Here is an 18,415-nt window from a genome sequence, read left to right on the forward strand (position 1 = left end):
CTCCTCACAGGCCCTATCTCCAAATAGGGGTTAGGGCTTCAAACCATTAAGTCAGTCCATAACAAGCCCCAAACAGGGTAAGACCCAGGAATCTTGTAGGGTAAGACCTCTGAATCCCACATGCATTTGAAGCCTTGCCTGTGATCAGACAAATTTGGGGAGCCCTGCTTGAAAATCATCTATCAGCAGTAAACTCTTGGCTCTTGTCTATGTGAAAATTACTTTATTTAGCACTTCTCCTTCAGTGATCGTTTGATTGGTTAAACGAGTCTGAGTTGTTATTTTCTCCAATATCTTGAAGGTTTAGCTTTCATGTCTTATGACTCCCCTTGCTGCTGTTCAGATGTGGCTTCAGAGAAAAGTGCTGTCAGCCTACCTGCCGTTCCTCCGTTGGGTGAATGATCTTTTCTCCCTGTGCCATGTTCTCTTTGTCTTGGGTATTCTGAATTGTTACCATGAGTTGTCTAGCTGTGAAATTATTTTTATTTATTCTGCTGTGGATTTGTTGTGATTCCTGAAGTTGAGCACTGATAACATTTATTAATGTTGGAAAATTGTGCCCATTGTTTTCCCAGATAGTGTGTCTCCCACATCATCCCTTTTCTCTCCTTTTCCATTTTCCACTGGATATCTGCTCCATTTTTCCCACTGTCCTCCGTGTCTTTCAGCTTTTCTTTCATATTTTCCATCTCTTTGACTTTCTCCTGCATTCTGGGTCAGTTCTTTAGAACTATACTTCATTTCACTAAATCTCTCTTCTGTTATGTCTGTTGCTTAACTCAGCCTTTTGGGTTTATAGTTGTTTTTGTTTTTTAAATCTCAACAACTACGTGGTTTCATTTCTAGAGTTTACAATGGATCCTTTTTCAAATTGATTTTTTATTGTTCCTTGTTCTTGTTTTTGATTTTTTTTCTGTTTTTTTTTTTTTTAGATAGAGTCTCACTCTGTAGCCCAGGCTGGAGTGCAGTGGCATGATCTCAGATCACTGCAACGTCTGCCTCCTGAATTCAAGCGATTCTCATGCCTCAGCCTCCTGAGAAGCTGGGATTATGGGCGCCCACCACCACGCCTGGTAATTTTTGTACTTTTAGTAGAGATGGGGTTTCACCATGTCGGCCAGGCTGGTCTCAAACTCCTGACCTCAAGTGATCTGCCCACCTCAGCCTCCCAAATCGCTGGAACCACAGGTGTCCACCACTGTGCTCAGCTAATTTTTGTTTTGTAATTTTTTTTATAGAGGTGAGGTTTCTCCATGTTGCCCAGGCTGGTCTCAAACTCCTGGACTCAAGCAATCCACCTACCTCAGCCTCCCAAAGTGCTGGGATTCAGGCATGAGCCACCATGCCCAGCCCCACTGACTGCCTGAATGTGTCTTGAAATTAGTAATTCTGAATTTCTCTTTATCTTTAGTCCTCCACAGTTTGACTACGACACTTCTGGGTATGGTTTTCTTTGTATTTGCCCAGTTTGGGATACACTACCCTTCTTGGGGTAGATTTATATCTTTTGCCAACCTTAATATTTCTTGGTCAGTATGTCTTCAAAGATTGTTCTCTGGGTCTCTAGTTATATATATGTTAAGCCATTTAACATTGTCCTACAGGTCTGAGATCTTCTGTTCAGGTGTCCTTCAGTAATATTTCAAACATTTAGAACAATTTTAGATTTACAGAAGCATTGCAAAATAGTACAGAAATTCCTATATACCCCACCCTCAGTCTCCCCATTATGAACATCTTTCATTAGCACATGATACATTTGCCACAAGTAATGAACCAACAGTGATAATATTACTATTAACTAAAGTTCATATTCAATTCAGATTTCCCTGTTTCTCCTCATGTCCTCTTACCATCCCAGGGTCATACCCAGAACACCACATCTTCTCAGGCTCCTCTTGGCTCTCATGGTTTCTCAGACTTTCTTTGTTTTCTCGTTTGTGTTTTTGTTTCTTATGATCTTGACAGTCTTGAGGGTTACTGATGAAGTGGAATGACCCTCAGTTGGAATTAGCCTAATGGTTTTCTCATGATTAGACTGGGGTAACACATGTTGCAGAGGAAGGCCACAGGTCACAGGTGCACACTTTCAATGACTTGAGTTATCACTGTTGATGTTAACCTTAATTGCCTGGCTGGAGGTAATGACTGGTTTCTGCACTGAAAGTTACTTTTTTCCCTTCTTTTTCATAGTGCAGTCTTTGAAAAGAAGTCACTGTGTGCAGCTCACACCTGAAGAGTGGGGAGTTATGCTCCACATCCTTAGAGGCAGAGTATTTGGACTTCTTCTGTATGAGAGATTTGTCTGTTCTCCCTCATTTATTTATTTACTCAACGATTTGTGGATATTTCTTTCATACTTGGCATTATAATCCACTACTATATTGCATTGCTCAAATTGTTCCAACCCTGGCTATTGGGAGTTGTCAGCTGCTTCTATGACCCTCTGCTGTATCCCCATTATCATGAATTTGGGGTGAGTTTTTTGGGGGGAGCACTTTCTTACTTTTTGACACTTCAGCATGCTCCAAGCTCATCTTGTATGTTTCCTACCCCAGTTGTATAATCAACCATTTTTCTAAGGAGCCTTGGTTTATTTTATTGGATAATGGTTTCAAAAACCAAGAGCTTCTAGGATAATGTGGTATCTGAAAAACAAACAGAAACCAAGAGCTGGGTCCTATTCATTGCTTATTGCTACTCCTCAATTGGTGTTCCTTCTAGTCTAGCTCACCTGGCAGAGCAAAGGAATATGTATGTATACTTGAACCCATCTCCATACTCTTATCTATAAATATTTATATGTGCAACCATCTGCATCTGTATTAAGCTAAAAATGAGTTCACACTGATGTCTCCAACTGTACTCCACCACCACATAAACCATTCTAACTTCCTTCCTTTCCTTGTCTGTAACTTCTCACTGCAACAGCAATAAGCCCAGTCACCTGCTATCCACTTTTTCCATTCCAATATACATGTGTAGTGGTTTCAGAATTAAGTTGGGATCCCATGAAGGACAACTTTACCAACTAGAGTACAGCACTTACGTACAGCTTCCTTTGCTTTTAGTCTCATAGACTCTACTCATTTCTAAAGTTACTTAGGTCAACACTTTATTCCCCTATCCGTTTCAGTGAGATTGTTTTACACATTTGTCTTGAGTCTGATTCTGCATTTCATCCTGGGATTCCCCTGACAGTCTAAATGATTTTTTAAATTTGCATACAATAAGGTTTACTCTTTGTGCTATAAAGTTCTACAGGTTTTGACAAATGCATTCACTATTTACCATCGCAATATTGTACAGAATAGTCACCATTCACAACCACAGTATTGTACAGAATAGTTTCACTGCCAAATGCATTCACCATTTGTCACTTTTTGCCCCCAAGAGTCCCTTGTTCCTCACCTGTTCAACCTTTTCAACATCCATTTTCCCAAACTCCTGGCAATCACTATTTAACATTTAACATCTCTCTAAAGTTTTGTTTTTCCAGAATGTCACGTAATTGGAATCAGACAGTAGCCTTTTTGTTTGTTTGTTTGTTTTTGTTTTTGTCTTTTTTCTTTTGAGACGGAGTCTCGCTCTGTCGCCCAGGCTGGAGTGCAGTGGCCACATCTCAGCTCACTGCAAGCTCTGCCTCCCGGGTTCACGCCTTTCTCCTGCCTCAGCCTCCCGAATAGCTGGGACTACAGGCGCCCGCCACTTCGCCCGGCTAGTTTTTTGTATTTTTTAGTAGAGAGGGGGTTTCACCGTGTTAGCCAGGATGGTCTCGATCTCCTGACCTTGTGATCCGCCCGTCTCAGCTTCCCAAAGTGCTGGGATTACAGGCTTGAGCCACCAAGCCCAGCTGTTTTTGTTTTTGAGGCAGTCTCAATCTGTCTCCCAGGCTGGAGTGCAGTGATGCAATCTCAACTCACTGCAGCCTCAACCTCCCAGGCTCAAGCAGTCCTCCCACCTCAGCCTCCCAAGTAGCTGGAACTACTGACATGTGCCACCATGCTTGAATGACCTTGCCTGCCTTGCCTGGCGTGTCTGCCCCTCATGCTTTGACTCCAGAGGCACAGCAGCCACAGGCCTCTCCTCTCCTCTCCTGGGAAGGCCTCATTCCTCCCTGGAATTTGACTCATGCTGGTTTCTCCACGTCCTCAGCTCTCGTGGGTTTCTGAAAGTGCCCACGCTGTAGCTTCTCCAGCTTGCTCTCCTGGCTGGGGTGGGGGCCACAATCAGTTTCAACTTTCTGCATCCTAATCAGAAGCAGAAAGCCCTTGCCCTCCTTGTCACCACTTTGGTTGGAGGTGATGTCCTTCAAATCCACCCTTTTGCTGAGGCGGGGTCCTCTAGAGTCCACAGTCCAATCTGTGGTCCATAGGCTCTGGGTTACTGCAAGCAAACCCCACAGAGCAGCCATGTCTTCCGCTCACACTCACAGCCTCCTTTCCGTTGCTGGCCTGGGGGGTTCCTTTGCTCTGAAGCTCAGCCTTGCCCGTCAGCACTTTGCCTTGATGTGTGCAGTACGCAGCACTTTCTCCCTGTTTCCACCGGGCAAGGGCTCCTTGAGGGCTGGGCCCTGTTGGGCTCACATCTGGACTCCAGTGCCCAGCATCTGACCTGGCTCAGTCATCATCCAATGTTGGGTTAGTGGCTTTTTGAATGGCCAGACCCCCAAGGAGCTGATATTTTCGTGGCTTCTAACACCCTCTCTGCAGTCTCTGCCCAGGGCTAGGCCAGGTTCCAGGCCTAACAACAGCCCTGACCTGAATGAGCCCTGTTCCTTCCTTCTACTCAGTCCTCTGTGTGCCTGCCTCACTGCTGGGGAAATTCAGCCCCAAGCCAGCTCTGAAGGTAGCCAGGCCTGGCTTTTCATCTCTCTGGACCTGGGGTCCCCTCTTCTCTCCACCCCACCCTCCTCTCCCACATCTCTCTCCAGGCAATTGACAGCCATTGCAGGAGCCCGTGACCAGGCAGGCCCCTCAGAGCAGTCAGTGGAGGGATGGAGGAAGGGTGACTTGGCACCTTCAGTGGACAGTGAGGGTGGAGGGGTGGGGGACAAGGGTCATTAGTCAGTGGGAAGTCACCCTGTCTGAAAGGGCCCTGTCCCTCTAAATGAGCCTGCCCTGTGGGACTCCAGGAGCGTGCCGCCTTGTGTGGGCCTGGCCAGGGTCAGGAAGATCCTGAGGTAGAGGAGGCTGTCAGGAAGAGAAAGGGCCCATCTCAGGATCCCTCTAGGCCCTGGTACACCAGGGATCTTGGGATGCGTGGAGGGAGAATTAAAGGGCGGGGCTGGCAAGGAAGGACAAACTGCCCCCCATTCAAGCCCAGCGGGAGACAGAGTGAAGCAGGCCCCTGCAGTGAACTCTGTGGATCTCCTGTCTCGCTGCCCTGGGGACCAGCCCTCACTACAGAGGTAGGGCTGCAGCACCCAGCACTGTGGGAAAATGCCGTGCTGCCCCAGGGAGGCCCCCAGCACCCCAGGAAGGTGCAGGCAGGAGGCTGCAGCTGAGCGCTGTGTTTCTCCCCAGGGAAGCAGCTGTCACCCCTTGCTAGCCGGCTGGGCTTCTTACAGGAGGAGAGGACCTTTGTAAAACGAAAACCCCGAGGTAGCCTTTGCCTTCCCTTCCGAAACAGCCCCAGGCAGGTGGGTCCAGGCCTCCCAAGGTGGGGGGACTCCGTGGAGGGGCAGAGGCTGGGTTCTGCCCAACCCTCACATGCCGAAGGAGAGCCATGGGGAGAGGACAGCGACAGGGACCTCAGCCGGGTGCACCCACTGAACACAGGAGGCTTGCTGGGCACTGTGGATGCTCCGCCCCAGCTCCTGCATGACCTCGGCACATTCAGTTTCACCGACTGGCACAGGGGTGGGGCAGGCTGGGGCAGGGCATGCAGAGAGGGGCAGCAAGGCAGGCTGCCTGGAGGAGCTGGCCCTGGCAGCAGGTGAGAGTGGGCTGGGCAGAAGGCAGGAGGGCAGAATGGCTGGCTTCAGCCCTTGGGGCCTGGAGAGGCTGTGGGGGTCCATGGAGGCAGAGGGTGTAAAGGGGCTCCCAGGTCCCTGCAGGGGTCAAGCACAAACGAAGCTCACTATCACTGAAGGCCTCAAGCCTGGGCCACCTGGGGAGGACTTGGGCAGCCAGGCTGGACCACCCATGGGGGTGGAAGGTGGGGTGGAGGGCCACGCCCCAACCACCCCCCCAAGCCTATGCCCTGGTTACCTGGCCTTGCCCTACTGGCTGCAGCCCATGCTCCACCCACCCTCACCTTGCCCCGCCCACCCCAGTCTATGCCCAGCCCCATGCCACACCCACTCCAGTCTTGCCCCACCCTCTCTGTGGCTCCTCGTGCTCAGGCTGCTCCTTGCCCACAGGGATCCCAGAGACCCAAGAGGTGAGCGAGGTCTGCACCACCCCTGGCTGCGTGATGGCAGGTAAGCCTGGCCCCCTTGCCGTCCACAGCCTGCCCAAGGGCTGGGGGCTTCCGGCTAACACTGACACAGGCCCCACCCAAGGCCCAGGGGAGCAACTCCAAGACAGGGCCCTTAGAGCTGGCTGGGCCGGACTCGCTGTGGAGTGGGGTGAGCTGGTGTTCTGCTGGCATCTGGCACCCGCTGGGCCCCCCAGTCCCCAGCCTCCAGCAGCCAGGCCCTGTAGCAACAGCCATCCCGCCCCCAAGAACCCCAGCGGCTTTTGTCCACATTTATAGAAAGAAAGGTTCAATGAATAGCCCCACTTTCTTACTTCAAATTTTCAACCAGAAATTTGTCTTAAAATTGGGAGTCAGGTACCACTATTTGCAGATGATGAAAACTGTTAACATGCTGCGAAAGCACCAATAGTGGAGAAGCTCTGGACTGTGACTCTTCTGCCCGTGCTGGGGGCTGGGGGGCCTGTGGTCACGCCTTCTCTGAGGTCTCCAGTCCCAGAGGTGGAGTGGCCAAAACCAACTCGGACAGAATTTGAGGGGGCCGGGCGCAGTGGTTCTCACCTGTAATCCCAGCACTTAGGGAGGTGGGTGGATCACAAGGTCAGGAGATCGAGACCATCCTGGGGACATGGTGAAACATTGTCTCTACTGAAAATACAAAAAAATTAGCAGGGTGTAGTGGCGGGCACCTGTAGTCCCAGCTACTCGGGAGGCTGAGGCAGGACAATGGCGTGAACCCAGGAGGTGGAGCTTGCAGTGAGCTGAGATAGCGCCACTGCACTCCAGCCTGGGCGACAGAGTGAGACTCTGTCTCAAAAAAAAAAAAAAAGAGGCCAGGCGCAGTGGCTCAAGCCTGTAATCCCAGCACTTTGGGAGGCCGAGACGGGTGGATCACGAGGTCAGGAGATCGAGACCATCCTGGCTAACACAGTGAAACCCCGTCTCTACTAAAAAATACAAAAAACTAGCCGGGCGAGGTGGCGGCGCCTGTAGTCCCAGCTACTCGGGAGGCTGAGGCAGGAGAATGGCGTAAACCCGGGAGGCGGAGCTTGCAGTGAGCTGAGGTCTGGCCACTGCATTCCAGCCTGGGCGAGAGAGCGAGACTCCGTCTCAAAAAAAAAAAAAAAGAAGAATTTGAGGGACGGTCTTGGGTCAGGGGTGCAGCCCAGCTACCCTAGTTGAAAGCTTTCAGTGGGAAGCCTGAGGATCCCCTGTCCACTGCACATTCGGAGTTGCTGCGGCAAAGCCAACCCCTCTGGGAGAATATAAACCCCCATGGTGGTGAGAGTCGCCCCTCCCTCTGGGATGAGTAAGAGGGCAGGGGCCACAGCCAGGAGCTGGGCCCAGCTCACAGGGCAGGTCCACCAGCTGAGCACCTCCTGTGAGCCGGCACCGTCTCAGCCATCGCCTCAGCCTGCAAGTCAGACTGCTGGTGTTCCCAGATTCACAGACAAGGAAATGAGTCTCGGAGGGTTTGGGGCTCAAGGTCGTGTAGTTAATAAGTGAAAACCCGGCCGGGCGCGGTGGCTCAAGCCTGTAATCCCAGCACTTTGGGAGGCCGAGACGGGCGGATCACGAGGTCAGGAGATCGAGACCATCCTGGCTAACACGGTGAAACCCCATCTCTACTAAAAATACAAAAAACTAGCCAGGCGAGGTGGCGAGCGCCTGTAGTCCCAGCTACTCCGGAGGCTGAGGCAGGAGAATGGCGTAAACCCGGGAGGCGGAGCTTGCAGTGAGCTGAGATCCGGCCACTGCACTCCAGCCGGGGTGACAGAGCAAGACTGTCTCAAAAAAAATAAAAATAAAAATAAGTGAAAACCCAGCCAACTCATGCCTGAATTCCCAGCAACTCTGGAGGCCGAGGTGGGCCCTGAGCCCAGGAGTTCCAGACCAGGCTGGGCAACACAGAGAGACCCTGTCTCTACAAATAAATGTTTTTTGAAAAGCATTCGGGCAAGGTGGCACACATCTGTGATCCCAGCTACTCGGGAGGCTAAGGTGGGAGGATCGTTTAAGCCCAGAAGTTCAAGGCTGCAGTGAGCTGTAATCACACCACCACACTCCAGCCTGGGCCACAGAGTGAGACCCTGTCTCCAAAAATAAATAAGTGAAAACCCTAGCACTGAATCCAGGTTGGGGGATTCCCTCTCTGCAGCTCAGAGAGGGTGGTTAACTCTCCCAGGGCACACAGCTGCAACTGGATGGACAGCAGCCCCTTCCCAAGGGACCAAGCTGTCTCTTGGAACCGGGAGGCAGGCTTCTGAACTGTCCACAACTCTCTCTGTCTCCCCTCTCCCTGCTTCATGCCATGGGGACGAGCAGCCGCCAGGATCCTCCAGAACATGGACCCGACCACGGAACCATGTGACGACTTCTACCAGTTTGCATGCGGAGGCTGGCTGCGGCGTCACGTGATCCCCGAGACCAACTCAAGATACAGCATCTTTGACGTCCTCCGCGATGAGCTGGAGGTCATCCTCAAAGGTGGCAGAGCATGGCCAGGGGTGCAGCGGGGTGACACCGAACAGGACAGCACTGGGCCAGAAGTTGGTCCTGGCTGTGTCTCGCCCCTGCTTCTGCTTCCTTCTTGGTCTGGTGGGCGCAGAGGAGAGGGAATAAAGACCCAGCAGCTGGAGGGCCGCCTCTCGCCGAGCACTGCCAGGGGTGTGGGGACCTATGACCTGGCCCCCACAACCTCATCAGGCCTCTGTCCAACCTTTCCCTGTGCCCACAGCGGTGCTGGAGAATTCGACTGCCAAGGACCGGCCGGCTGTGGAGAAGCCAGAACGCTGTACCGCTCCTGCATGAACCAGAGTGAGTGGGGGCCGCCAGGAAGGGGCCGAGGCGGGGGACGGGGGCGGGCTGCCCCTGCCAGGACCTAGCACAGCCCCAGGACTCCATGGTTGCCCCTAGGGTACGAGTGGGTGCCTTCAGGACTCATGCCAGAGGGTCTATGTGTTGTGTCCTGCTCCCAGTCACGGGGTCCAGGCTCACAGTAATGCCAGCTGCCCTGCGGCCTCACTCACACCCTAACCCCAGCACAGACCACACGTTCCAGGCTGCAGGAAGACTCTGTGTGTGTGTATTATATATATATGAATATGTGTATATACACGCATGCATATTATACATTTATGTGCGTATATGTGTGTTGTGTGTATATGTATGCATGCACATTGTATGTGTTTATGTGTATGTGTGTATGTGTATATATGTATATGTGCACATGCATGTATCTGTGTATGTGTGTATGTGTTATTTGTGCATGTGTACATGTGGGTACATGTGTTGTGCATGCATGTATGTATATTGTTATGTATATATGTAAATGTATGCATGCAGTGTGTACATATGTGTGTGCATTATGTGTGCACGTGTGTTATGTGCACATCACATGTGTATTATGTATAGTGTATGAGTGTATTATGTGCATATGCATGTATGTGTATATATATATTCTATGGGTGTGTTGTGTGTGCATATGTGGATGTTGTGTGTGCATGTGTGTGTGTGTGTTGTATACATATGTGCTGTGTGTACTTGTGTACGTGTATATGTGTGTATGTATATGTATATATGTGTATGTGTGTATATGCATGTGTGTGTAGTGTTGTGTGTGCATTGTATATGTGTGTCATATGTGTGTGCATGTGGATGTATGTGGATGTCTGTATATGTGTATATGTGTGTATATATGTGCATATGTGTATGTGTGTATATGTGTTATGTGTGTTTTGTATGTATGTGTCATATGTGCATGTGTGTGTGTGTAGATGTATGTGGATGTGAATGTGTATATGTGTATGTGTGTATATGTGTTGTGTGTGTATGTGTTTTGTGTGTATTGTATACATGTGTCGTGTGTGTGGATGTGGATGTATGTGGATGCATGTGGATGCATGTGGATGTATGTGGATGTATGTGTGTGATGTGGGGCAGATTATCCATGTTTCAGTTCCCATTAAAGGAATTCATGTGCTTGGAGCACCCCTGGCCCAGCACCGTTTAACTCCTCCACTTGGGGGTCTGCAGGCCCAGACTGTGGTTATGGCTGCGTAGAGACAGCTCCTCCACTGAGCACCATGGTTCAGGGCTGGCTGTTTTCCCCAGGGGGTCTCGTGGAGCATCCGCTTGACAGTGGAACTCGCTGGGACCCTGGCTTTAGGGGGCGTCTCCATGAGACCCCTGCTTGGGTGCACTGGGCTTGTCTCCTCCCCATGGCAACTGAAGGCCGGGCCCCCAGTCTGGGCAATACCCACAGCTGGAGATGACTTCCTGTGTCCTCACCTTTACTTAATTTTTGGCCTAAGAGGCTGAATACACAAAGGGCAGGGGCCAGACCGCGTGGAAAACCGAAACGCGACTCTGGACCTGCAGCCCAGCCCGGAACCCATCCCTTCATCCTCAGTGGGCAGCCCAGGAGGTCAGACGGTACCCCCATGGCATCCGGCCCCAAACAGCCAGGGCCTGCCTCGTCCCGGGCAGCCTCCCCTGGAATGTCTGTCCCTGCTTCCAGTGCAGGACCCTAGCCAAGCTCGGAGGAGTCCAGCCTCTAGTGAGCCCACCACAGCGTCCCCAGGCCAGCAGCCCCCACTCGGCCCACCTGGGCCTCCCCTCTTCCACTAGGAAGCCCTGCTGCTCCTTGCAGGCCTTTGACCTGACAGTGCACCTGCCATGCTGTGCCAGCCCCGAAGCCTTCGCTTTGCCCTCTGGGTGGTCTTCACTGATTCCCACAGTGACTCTCTCCGTGTCCCCACCTTTACCTAATCTTCCAATGCAGGGCTCCTGAGCTGCTTGTCAGGACCCCACCATGCTGAGCCGAGACACAGGACACACACAGACCCCAGGGCTCCCCTGCCTTCCCCACACCCCCTCCCAGCCCACTCGGGGCCCGCCGCCACTGCCTGAGTCCTGGTCGAGGCTTGGCCTGCGTCCAGGGCCTCCTCTCCTCTGCCAGGCTCCTCGCTTGCTGGCCGGCTCCCAGGTCCCAGGGGCTCCCTCCCACCATCCTCTTTGTCCCTCGGGGCTCGTGCGCTTTTCTCAGCCCCCAGGTCTCCTTTCACGCCCGTGTCCAGCCTCAGCCTCCGCCTCCAGCGCTGCAGAGCTGCCAAGATGCTGCTCTGTGAGGGGAGGGTGCAGATGTAAAGGCCCAGCAGCTGGGAGGCCACCTCTCGCCGGGCACTGCAGGGGGCGTGGGGACCTGTGACACCGGCCAACAGTGCCCCCAAGGCTCTGTGTCGTGGCACGTGAGCCACAGGGAGGCTGGGAGAGTGACCACTGCCTCCCTCCTCAGATGTGATAGAGAAGCGAGGCTCTCAGCCCCTGCTGGACATCTTGGAGGTGGTGGGAGGCTGGCCGGTGGCCATGGACAGGTGGAACGAGACTGTAGGTAAGGCCGGGCCTGGTGGCAGCCTCACAGACAAATGGCCTCACAGACAAACGGAAGAAGACCAGAGCCAGGACTCCTTCAGCCTGAGACTTTCCAGGAGGGGACCCCACCCCCACCCCCAGCTGCCTGCTCTCAGGAGCCCCAAGAGGCCTAACCCAGCCAGGGCAACCTCGGGGTCCTGGGAGGTGGTTTAGGCTCCATGCTGGGGAGTTGGTGCCTCATAACCAGTCCCATTCAGCCAGCTCATAGCCAGTCCCATTCAGCCCTGCAGAGGGATGCCCCTCCTCGGCCCTAGGAGCGCTTGATGCTCAGGCCCCAGCCAGGCCTCAGCCAGGCCCCAGCCCCAGGGTTTCCCACTGTAAGCATGTGCTCCATTCCCCCGGGGGCAGGAGTGGCACCCCATGTGGCTGGCAGCCCTGACGACCCCATGCTGCGCCCAACCCCCTCCCGTCACCTGAGGGCCCGCCTGTGGCTCCTAGGCTGTTAGGGAAAGTGTCTCCCGTGTTCCCCAGTCCCTAAGGCGCACAGGTGAGCTCCCCACTCTATGGCCCCCTAGTTCCTAGCTCCGGAGGCCAGATTCACTGACAAGGGGCTGGGCTGGGACCCCAGAGCCTGCCAGTCTCCAGCACGGGGCGCTGCCTCCCCAGGACTCAAGTGGGAGCTGGAGCGGCAGCTGGCACTGATGAACTCACAGTTCAACAGGCGCGTCCTCATCGACCTCTTCATCTGGAACGACGACCAGAACTCCAGCCGGCACATCATCTACGTACGAGCTGCGCCGGTGGGCAGGGGTAGGCAGGGTCCCCGAGCCTGGCTGGGGGCTCTCGCAGCACAGCAGGAGGACAGGCCAGGTGGTCAGGGAGCTCCAGGGTCTCCTGGGGCCTGGGATCCTGGCTCCTGTCCATGTCCATGGGCCCGGGTAAGAGCTACTACTGCTGGAGTTTCTGTCGGGCCTCCTGGCGGAGCTGGTGGCCACAGCAGAACCCGGCTCTGGTCAGAGGGGCAGGGCTCCTGAACAGCACGGCTGGAACCAGGGCAGGAGGCCTGACCTCAGGGAGCCACTGCTGGCCACGGGCTGGAGGCCAAAGAGAAACACACGAAACGAATACACGCCCCGCTCTGGGGGAGCCGCGGGTGCTGCGAGGCCCAGGGCAGCCTAAACCACTGTCCCCCACCCCCGCCACCCTCTCCAGTCCAGCCCAGCACCCCACCACCACTCAGGGCAGGGCCTGGGCTCCCGGGTCCAGCACGAGCTCTGCCACCAGCTCCTGGGCACAGCATGTGTCCACGGGGCACAGTCCTAGGGGGAGGAGGCTGCTGCCTGCCTCAGCCAGGCTGTGGGGACTCCGGGCCCCTTGCCCAAGGTCACACCTTCTGTGTTTCCAGATAGACCAGCCCACCTTGGGCATGCCCTCTCGAGAATACTACTTCAACGGTGGCAGCAACCGGAAGGTGGGTGGGTCCTCACCACAATGCCAGACGACCCCACGACACCCCCTCGCCCCCTACCCCGTGGCCTGGCCCTCCCATAGCCCACCTGGCTTTCCCTCCCCAAAGGTGGTGTTAGTGAGCACCTGTGGAGGTTGAGCCTGGCACTGAGGGCGGGGGGTGCAGACGCAACCCATTGCTTGCCACCATCCTGGGGGGATGTTGCCTCAACACCCGGGCCAGGCCCAGGGACAAACTCAGCTCAGCAGCAACCCCGTGGGGCAGAACTGTCATCCCTGTCCCATCAGTACAGAACCAGGCTCTGCGGCACGGGATTGCTGGGAGGGCCCCTGGAGATCTGAGCGCAGGCAGCCAGGCCCGAGCCTGCTCCACCTCAAGGGACTGTCAACAGAGGGGAGCGATGAGGACCCCCACTGTGGACAAGAGGACCTTGAGGCTGGCAGGCCCAGGGCTAGCCCGGGGTGCAGGGAAGGGTGGGGAAGGACAGGGAGCAGGTGAGGAGAGCACAGGCATCCAGGCACCAGGGCAGAGATGAACAGGCATGAGGCAGGAATGCCCCAGAGGGCCAGACACAGTCCAGGGGGCCTCCTGGTGAAGGTGGGCTATGAGCTAGACTTTGAAGGATGACCAAACCCGGAGGAAGGGCCGTGTGGCCAAAGGTGGGCAGTGGTGCTGAGAGAACCAGGCCAGAGCAGGAGGGACTGGAGCATCTCAAAAGCGCCATGTATGGCCATGTGTTCAGACCAGGCAGCTGTGGGCTGAGCCTGGCCAGGACATTGGCCTGCACTGGGGAAGCCCTGCCCAGCATGGAGAAGGCAGCTCCCAAAGGAGCAAGTGTCCTCAGGATCCAACTCCCGACCCTCAGGCCAGGGAGCACCTGGGTGGGGAGGCCCAAATTAGCCCTGGCACCCACCACCCCAGCACCCACAGCCCCAGCAGGCCCAAATTAGCCCTGGCACCCCCAACCCTGGCACCCACCACCCTGGCACGCATAGCCCCAGCACCCACAGCCCCGGCAGGGCCAAATTAGCCCTGGCACCCCCAACACCAGCACCCACCACCCCAGCACCCACAGCCCTGGCACCCACCTTGTGCCAACTCTTATAGGCAGCCACACAGTTTAAGCCCTGAGCAGCCCCGCAGAGTAGGTCCCCCGTCCAGAGGCTCGGGCACAAGTCATGCGTCTGAGACGCTCCCACTCGGCACTCTGTGTGCCCGAGAGCCTGCTGGTCAAGGTGTGTGGACGCGCATCAGGGGCTGCCCCATGTCCTACGCCCACCCCACCCCCACAGAGAGCTCTCTGGGGGCCATGGTGGCCAAGGTCGTCCAGCCCCACCCGGCGTCCTTTGGCCCAGGTGCGGGAAGCCTACCTGCAGTTCATGGTGTCAGTGGCCACGATGCTGCGGGAGGACGCAAACCTGCCCAGGGACAGCCACCTGGTGCAGGAGGACATGGCACAGGTACTGGAGCTGGAGACGCAGCTGGCCAAGGTAAGGAGGCCGGGGTGGGCAGGAGCGGGCAGGGAGTGGGCCGGGAGCCCCAGATGGCGTGGCTAGCCAAGGTGTGGGGGTCTGGGGTGGGCCAGTAGCAGGCAGGGAGTGAGCTGGGAGCTTGAGGGGGCTTCCTGGCCACCCACCTGTGTGACCGCTCTCCCCGGCGCAGGCCACGGTGCCCCAGGAGGAGAGGCACGACGTCATCGCCCTATACCACCGGATGGGCCTGGAGGAGCTGCAAAGCCAGTTTGACCTGAAGGTGAGGCCACACCACACAGGAAGCTGGCGCTGGCTGGGTGGAGACTCGTGGGGGACATGGAAGTGACCCTCTGAGGGGGCACCCTGCCTCGTATTTAAGCTCAAAAACATTCCCCATCCCCGAGCAGGGAGACCCTGTATCTGATCACCCAAACCTGCTGCAGAGCAGCACCAGCCCGATTTCTAATGTCACTGGGACAGCAGTGCCAACTGTGCCGTCCTGGAACAGAGTCACCCATCGGTGCGGTGCTGTGATGGCCCCAGTCTTCTGAGCAGGAACCAGAGGCCTCAGGGGGCTGCTGATGTGTGGGGTGTGCAGGGTCCTACCCAGGGCTCTCAGACCCCAGGTCTGGCTCAGAACCTTAGCAGGGTGCTGCCTCCCAGTCCTGCCTGCCCTGAGGGTAGCAGCTCCCCCTGGCCACACCCTCAGGTGCTCCCCTCCCCAGTGCCCAGGTCGGGAACTGCCCTGTGCTTTGAGGTGGGGCTGGAGAGGAGCAGCCCAGCCTGGGAAGGGACAAGTTCCCCATTCCTTCCGCCAACTCTCACCCTGCTGGAGCAGCCGGCCTTCTCAAGGGCCTCCTCCCCAAGGAGGCGCAGGTGTGCAGCTTTGGCAAAGGGCGCCCAAGTCAGCGAGGGAGGCAAAGGGCAGAAGGGGGTCCAAAGCCCCTGCCCCCTCAACCAGAGGATGTCCCTGAGTGTCTGGAGCCACAGCTCTTGCCAAGGGCAAGATAGAGAGATTCTGGGGAGAGCCTCGCCCCAAGGCACCTAGTGCCCTGGAAGGCTGGTGGTCTCTAGATCGGTGCTGGTCTCCAGGGCTGGCCTGCAGGGACATACCTTCCCCAACCGCCCCTCACGCCCAGAACACACGCAGTGAGGCCAGGCTCTATTCTGGCCCTGGGCTTTATCCCCTTCCCAAACAAAGGCCTGTCTCGATCGAGGTTCCAGTGCGGGAGAGGGACAGGAAAGCAGAGTGACCTCTAAAACGCATCAGAAAGCCAGAAACGGGGCATAGAAGCGGCCCGCTGAGAGGGCACCTTGCCTCCCATTTATCCCCGAGCAGGAAGACCCTGTATTTGATCACCCAAACTTGGTGAGGATGAGCTCAGCCAGACAGGAGGTAAAGCCTTGCCAAGAACCAAGGGCCATGGCTGTCTGGGGCCAGCGTGTCTCACACAGCAATTCCCAAGGGTCTGGGGCAGGGACTCCTGGCTAGGCCTAGAGAGAGATGGAGTAGGAAGTAAAGCAGGGCGCACCGTGTCTGACCTTGGGGGCCACTTTAAAGTCTCAGACTCTGCCCAGGAAGGGTGGGGGTACGACAGGACATGACCTAGTTCACAAGTAAGAGTGAGTGAAGGGGACGGGGCAGGTGGCAGAGAAGCCAATCAGAGGCTGCCACACAGCCTGGGTAAGAGATGGCAGCTCTGTCAAGTGGGCTGCCCATAGTGGATTGATTTTGGAGGTGGAGTCAACAGGGTTTGCAAACGGACTAAATATGGAAGCGAGAGAACTCAGACGGCCTGAGGTTGCTGTGGAGACATCACAACGGCAGGCTCAGGGGAACGTCCAGGAGCCCAGGGTTTGGGGACATTTAGTTTACAATGCGTTTATGATGTTCAGAATCGCCCCAAAGTGAGCGTGTCCACACAACCACCTCTCAGATCCTCAGATCAAGACTTACGTGACCACCGACATCTCAGAAGCCCCCACATGCCCCTGCCTAGCCCCTGTGCACGCCTCCTTCCCTGGAGAAGATGATCCTGACTTCTCCCTGGAGGGAGGCCAGTCCCTGACGTGGCCTCTCGATTGCTGAGTGGCCTCTGACTCTAAGAACATGCGACAACTCGGGTCCCACTGTGCTGTCTCTGGGCCTTTTCTGAGTGACGCTGTCGTGCCCATGCCTGTGTGTGCCTGTGGCAGGCAAGTGGGTGGAAGTGGAATTGCTAGGTCGAAGCACATGCATCTGTTCAACAGTAACAGGCACTGGCTTTCCCCAGAGTCATCCAGGGATGTGCGCTCCCCAACAGCGGCTGGTGCCACGCACTCGCCCATGCTGGGTGGTGTCCATCCTCACCTTAGCCATTTGTGCACCTGTGTAGTGGGGTTTCATCTGGGTTCAACGTGACTTTCCCCAAGGGCAGATAAAGTTAAACGCCATCTCCTTCAACTGGCCAATGCCGTTCCCTTTTGTGGAACGTCTGTTCGAGTCTTGCCCGTTTGTTCTGTCGGGCGATCTTCCTCTTATTGCTTCTTGGAGGTACCTGTTTTAGATGTGACTCCTTGGTCAGCTTATGTGTACAAATGTTCTCCCCACTGGGCAGCTTTGCTTTTTTACTCTCATAAGGGTTTCTTTGTTTTGAAGGAGGCTATTAAATGGTCCAATTTATTGACTTAGCAAACATGTGCAGATCTCTTCTTCATGGTTAGTATTCTTTGTGTTCTGCTAAAGAACTCTTTGCCTACCCTCATGGTTGCTTAGGTCTACAATCTACTTTGAGTTGACTTTTTTAATGAGCAGTGAGATGTAGGAATTGTTTCTTTCTTATGGATTTCCAGTCAATCAGCGCCATTTATTAAAAAGAGCCCTTGTGAGTCCCTGGTCTTGGTGCTTTCTGTGTTATAAATCAGGTGTCCCCATGTGTCTTTGTGTGGGCCCATATGTGTATTTCTGGACTCTCTTCTGCCCCACTGGTCTCTTTATCTACCCGAGTGATAACCCCTACCCCCTCACGCCTTCAGCTTTATAATGTCTTGTTAGTCAGTAGAGGACGTATGTCAACTTTGTTCTTCAGGAGTGTCTTGATAATTCTCAGTCCTTTGCATTTTCATATAAAACTTAAAATCAGCCTGCCATTTGCATACACACACACACAAAAAAAAGAGAAAACCCTGCTAGAAATTTGATAGGGATTGCTTTGAATCTCTGTATCAATTTGGGGAAGACTTTGCAATGCCAAGTCTTCCAATCCATGAACATGGTATAGGCTTCAATTTTTCTTAATAACTTTCAAAACTTTCAATGTCAAGTTCTTATACATATTTTATTAGATATATTCCAGGTGTTTGGTTTTCTACTATAAATAGAATCATTTTGAAGTTATCTTATTTGTTGCTGACATATGGAAATACTGACTTTGTAAATATGCAGTCTTAATGCACTTATTAATTCTGGTTGTTTATTTGTAGAATAAACAAAATCATATCATTTGTGAAAAACAACAGGGGGCTTGGGTTTTTTGTTTTTGTTTTTGTTTTTGTTTGAGACAGGGTCTCACTCTGTCACGCAGACTGGAGTGGAGTGGCACAATCGTGGCTCACTGCAGCCTTGACCTCCTGGGCTCAAGCCTCCTGAGTAGCTGGGACCACAGGAATTCACCACCACCATGCCTTGGCTGATTTTTTGTTT

At 54.4% G+C, this 18,415-nt stretch overlaps 1 protein-coding gene across 1 annotated transcript in view; it reads left to right on the plus strand.

Moving 5' to 3' along the window:
• MMEL1 (membrane metalloendopeptidase like 1) overlaps positions 1-18,415 on the plus strand; it is a 41,354-nt gene that overhangs the window by 12,152 nt on the left and 10,787 nt on the right. Inside the window, 10 exon segments of the mRNA XM_033228634.1 lie at positions 5,526-5,603; positions 6,365-6,424; positions 8,746-8,907; positions 9,158-9,202; positions 9,205-9,237; positions 11,717-11,812; positions 12,460-12,578; positions 13,199-13,264; positions 14,617-14,751; positions 14,924-15,013. Coding sequence (XP_033084525.1) covers positions 5,526-5,603; positions 6,365-6,424; positions 8,746-8,907; positions 9,158-9,202; positions 9,205-9,237; positions 11,717-11,812; positions 12,460-12,578; positions 13,199-13,264; positions 14,617-14,751; positions 14,924-15,013 — 884 coding nt within the window.

The sequence above is a fragment of the Trachypithecus francoisi genome, unplaced genomic scaffold, assembly GCF_009764315.1.
Source record: "Trachypithecus francoisi isolate TF-2019V2 unplaced genomic scaffold, Tfra_2.0 Lachesis_group12, whole genome shotgun sequence".
Taxonomy (NCBI): Eukaryota; Metazoa; Chordata; class Mammalia; order Primates; family Cercopithecidae; genus Trachypithecus; species Trachypithecus francoisi.